The sequence below is a fragment of the Engraulis encrasicolus genome, chromosome 4, assembly GCF_034702125.1.
Source record: "Engraulis encrasicolus isolate BLACKSEA-1 chromosome 4, IST_EnEncr_1.0, whole genome shotgun sequence".
Classification (NCBI taxonomy): Eukaryota; Metazoa; Chordata; class Actinopteri; order Clupeiformes; family Engraulidae; genus Engraulis; species Engraulis encrasicolus.
The window spans coordinates 30,969,646-30,974,521 of record NC_085860.1 but is presented as its reverse complement, the minus strand read 5'-3'; the positions used below and the strand labels follow the sequence as shown (position 1 = coordinate 30,974,521).

The 4,876-nt window shown below is 44.2% G+C and overlaps 1 protein-coding gene across 1 annotated transcript in view; it reads right to left on the bottom strand.

Moving 5' to 3' along the window:
- Positions 1 to 222: 222 nt before the first annotated feature.
- LOC134446820 (CD81 antigen-like) overlaps positions 223 to 4,876 on the bottom strand; it is a 22,682-nt gene continuing 18,028 nt past the window's right edge. Inside the window, exons 3-8 of the mRNA XM_063196112.1 lie at positions 3,504 to 3,601; positions 2,615 to 2,689; positions 1,982 to 2,095; positions 1,315 to 1,407; positions 973 to 1,056; positions 223 to 653 (exon numbers count right to left, since the gene is read on the bottom strand). Of these exons, the coding sequence (XP_063052182.1) occupies positions 588 to 653; positions 973 to 1,056; positions 1,315 to 1,407; positions 1,982 to 2,095; positions 2,615 to 2,689; positions 3,504 to 3,601 (530 nt within the window). The 3' untranslated portion in view covers positions 223 to 587. The remainder of the gene's footprint in view (positions 654 to 972; positions 1,057 to 1,314; positions 1,408 to 1,981; positions 2,096 to 2,614; positions 2,690 to 3,503; positions 3,602 to 4,876) is intronic.

Sequence of the window (4,876 nt, the reverse complement as noted above, 5' to 3'; positions counted from 1 at the left end):
CAGAGCAGGGGCTGGAGAGAGTGTGTCTTTAACAGAGGTTTCGACAGGTGTGTGTGTGTGTGTGTGTGTGTGTGTGTGTGTGTGTGTGTGCGTGTGTGTGTGTGTGTTCATGTGTATTTTGTGTCTGAGAGAGAGAGAAAGAGAGAGAGAGAGAGAGAGAGAGAGAGAGAGAGAGAGAGAGAGAGAGAGAGAGAGAGAGAGAGAGAGAGAGAGAAAGAGAAAGAGAGAAAGAGACAGAGACAGAGACAGAGACAGACAAACAGAGGAAGGGTGAGTGGGAATCTCGATAGTGGTTTCTACAGGTGCATTATCGTGATTCGAGGGTGTGAGGATCATAAAATGACCTGACTGACTCATACGCTGAGTAACCTACGATAAGGCGTCAGTGTGTCCTCTGGAGCCTCGTTGAGTAGTGGGATGTCTTCCTTGTGTGATCTAGAGTGCATGTCCCCATGCTACCCATGACTTGACTTGAGGCTTTTCAGAAAGGGGGGGATAAATGTTCTGCCATTGGCTGGAAATGCTGGAGGTTGTGTGTGCTGTTGGCAGTTTTAAATGTTGCGCTGCGCTGTGCGGCTGGGCTTGCTCTAGTAAGCAGGTGCTGCGTTACGGACAGCACAGCACAGCACCATGGTGAAGATCATCTCAAAGATCTGTAAGGGCAAATCACACACACACACACACACACACACACACACACACACACACACACACACACACACACACACACACACACACACACACACACACACACACACACACACACACACACACACACACATTGCACATTAAGTGAATGATTATGAAATTCCAAATTGTACAATTATCCAGTCCATTAAAAACACATTCACCTTTGCTTTCAAGGCACAGTGTTACCATGACTTATTACAGCATGTAATAAAATACTGTGTAGAAGGAAAGAGAGCAATGTTTGCTTATAGCACCCTCGTGTGGTGGTATACTGTATCTCACCATGATGACAGCGATGACCATAGCAGCCAGGCCAATCACATACTGCTTCTCAGTAAACAGGTCCTTTAGCTTCAAGTGGCAGCTCTGAAGAGAGAACAAAAATACACGCACACACATGAAAACTGGACTGGACAGAAATGCACTTCACTGGGGTGATTTTAAAGTCCAGCATTTGTGAGAATAAATGTACAACAATTAAATTGAATGGAAGTTCGTTTAAAGAAATTGTCGCTGGCATGAGAATGTTAGCACTTGCTCTCGTCTTACAAAGCCAATGGACATTATTAATGCACAAGTGATGACGCCTCAGCTTGGCCTACAGTACTTGGGTACAGTACTTACTGTGGAGACGAGGGGGTCTACTGGAGGGGCGCCAGGGCAGAGGACAGCTGCGTCAAACAGGTTGGCATCATCCCCCTTACCACAGCAGGTCAGCTACACAGGACAGCAAAACAGAAGTCAGAAGTCAGTACAGAGGATGGAAAAGAATAGAATAGAATAGAGTAGAGTAGAGTAGAATAGAATAGAATAGAGTAGAGTAGAGTAGAGTAGAGTAGAGTAGAGTAGAACAGAGTAGAGTAGAACAGAACAGAACAGAACAGAACAGAACAGAATAGAATATCAAAACTAGATCAAAACACAAAGGGTCAAGGAGAGACGCAGAAAGATAGGATAATGTGATAATGTGTGTGTGTGGTTTTGACATGTGTGAGTGTGTGTGTGTGGTGTGTGTGTGCTCCATATGTCTGTAAGTGTGTGTACGTGTAGTCTATATGTGTGCGAAGAGTGTGTATGTGTAGTCTATATGTACAGTATGTCTGTACCCTGTATGTTTGTGATGTGTGTATATTTGTAGTCTACTCCGTGTGTCTGTAATTGCGTGATGCACGTGTGTGTGCGTGTGTGTGTGTGTGGGGGGGGAGGTTGGGGGGGTTGTGTGTGTGTGTGCGTGTGTGTGTGTGTGTGTGCGTGTGTGCGTGCGTGCGTGCGTGTGCGTTTTTTTACTCACAGTGCTATGGAAGAGCTGCAGCACCTTGACGGCAGCCTGCTTGGTAGGCGAGTCCACGGGGTCCACCCCTTTGACGTACGCCGAGTCATAAAAGTTGATGAGCTCCTTGGAGATCTGAGAGGAGAGGAGAGAATAGATGGAGAGGAGAGATGGGCCGGCCAATCCAGTTAGTCCACTACTACCCACTATACACATTCCGTCAGTTACTCAGCCATGCAGACAATTGGGCCAAAGTTCAAAAAGGAAAGTGAAGGGTGTGTATCTCCATATTCATACTACACATACTTACGCATACGCATACGCATACGCATACGCATACGCATACGCATACGCATACACATTCACTTTTGCTGTAGCCTATGTGTGTGTGTGTGTGTGTGTGTGTGTGTGTGTGTGTGTGTGTGTGTGTGTGTGTGTGTGTGTGTGTGTGTGTGTACATAGAGTGAAGATATGTAGGCTACATTTCTGATACCAAAGCAAGGTAAGGTCTCTGTGTGTGCGTGCGTGCGTGTGTGTGTGTGTGTGTGTGTGTGTGTGTGTGTGTGTGTGTGTGTGTGTGTGTGTGAGAGAGAGAGTGTGTGTGTATGTATGTGTGAGAGTGTGTGTGCGTGCGCGTATGTGTTTCGTCATTACCGTCTCCCGGTTCATGAAGCCCCAGATTCCAGCAGCAACCTCACAGGCGAACAGGATCACCAGGCAGGTGAAGAACTAAAAGGACACAAAGAGAAAACCACAAATATATGGCATTAAGCAGGGGTGGGGAACCTTTTTCATTCGAGGGGCCACTTCCCACCAAGGGCCGTAAAAGTCCTCCAAGGGACATGCTATGAACACAAACCAGGAATTCCCCCTGCACTTTAAGCCTATATTGAAGGTAGCCACCTTTAAAACAGACCCCATCCCCTGAAATATAGTTTATTTGTATTGCAAATGTAATTTCTAAGATTCCTTTACATGTCATATTCCATAACATTACATATATAAGGGGCCGGATTCAAGGGCCGTAAACAACTACCCCTGACATAAAGTAACAGATTTGGAAGACTGTGGCTACTAGATGTGTTTGCTTTAAACAGTGTCAAGCATGTGTGGTGGTAACTAATTCAGTATGGTAGTAGGCTACACAGAAAGCTAGTGGGACTGACACTGTTTGGGCCTGCATGAATGCCGTCAACATGGGGAATGACACTGAATTGCACCAAAAAAACCCATGCATGTCAACATATACTGTGACTACTGAAGCAGATCATGATAATCTGTATGGTATTTTAATGTAATTGTGTACTCACTTTTGCACCACCATAACTTCACAAAAATGGAAAGAATATGTAATTTAAGTTACCTCTATTTTTAATCATACATTTCTGTTAAAACTTTGCAGATTTGGAAAATATGCAGATGTGTAGATTTTGAAAATAACGTGCGTTTACTTTTTCAAAAGGGGTGTAGGCCTACTCATTGTTGGTGTGCACTATGTAGTGAATTTCCAACAAAGAAATAATGGATCTTATGTACAACTCACTGTTCCAAGAAGACACTGGGACTCTTGGATGGCTCCGTAGCAACCCAGAAAGCCGACGAACATCATCAGGACTCCCACAGCAATCAGGATGTAGACGCCTGGAGGAGGAGACACAGCGGGATGGAGGTAAGCAGCAGTAATCAAGGGGGGTTGATGAGAGGGTAAAAGGCTGCGGTACTGATGTTTAACCAGTAGGTGGAGCTGTGATCCTGGGTATCCACCGTATAATGCACTGTTCTGAAGAACGCCTACATAAACTAACATGTATTTCATGTTGATTGTTTGGTATACACTTGAAAAAAGGTCAATAAAGATACATTGACCAAAAACAAAACTAACATGTATTTTATTTTGACATGGTTGTCAAATATGATCAGTTGAAGGTGAAGATTGTGCACATCCCAAGAAAAGGTACAGGACAAAGGCTGACTGTAATTTTAAAGTAAGGAGTCCAGTCCACACACATTAAAAAAAAAGTTTCTTTATTCCATGGCAGGGTAGGATAACGGTTTGACTGTTGTCTTGAAGAATGATCAAACATGTAAAATAAACAAAACAGTATGACTAAATCATGACAAAGATAATGGTGTCAGTTAGTGAAGTGACTGATAAATGTTTTTCAGGATGACCTTCAGAGGCCATTTCTGAGTACCAACAACCACCCCAACCTTACAGTGTCCATCATAGGCCTTTCTCCTACCACTCCAAGCCCCCACGTGCAACCATCTGACTGTGGGTGCATGTGTAATCCGGCATAGAAAATATGTACTGTATACACTGTAAAACATTGCAGCCAGTTACATGCAAGAAAGTAAGTTGCCCTGCTGCCTTAAGTTTTTAAGTCAACTCAACTTTACAAAGCCTCGAGTTGAGGTAAGCGTTGAGTTGACTTACAAACAATGCTAGCAAGGTAACTTACCTTTTTACATGTCACTGGCTTGCAATGCTTTACACTACAGTGTATGAATTGTGTTTACAGTACAAACAATCGCATTTCCCGTGCAATCATCCGGAGACTGTGAGGGGAGTTTAAGGTACTTTCCTGACTTGCAAGTAAAGAATAAAAGGCAGTGAGTCAAACTTCCACTGCAGACGTGAGACTGAACACTGAAAAGTAATGGGACCAGGGAAGAGCAGCAGAGTGTCTGAGCAATGTTGTTTGTGCTCATGGCGTGCAGAATAAACACATCTTGAGCTGAAGGACCAATCATTAGGCCATTGGTTGCCAAGACTGCCCTAGGAGCTGTCCCTCTCCCTCGGATCATCACCTTATGTGGTTGTGGATTGTGGTTGGACACTAATGTTGTGATAGAAATAAAACAGACACAGTCACACACACACACACACACACACACACACACACACACACACAC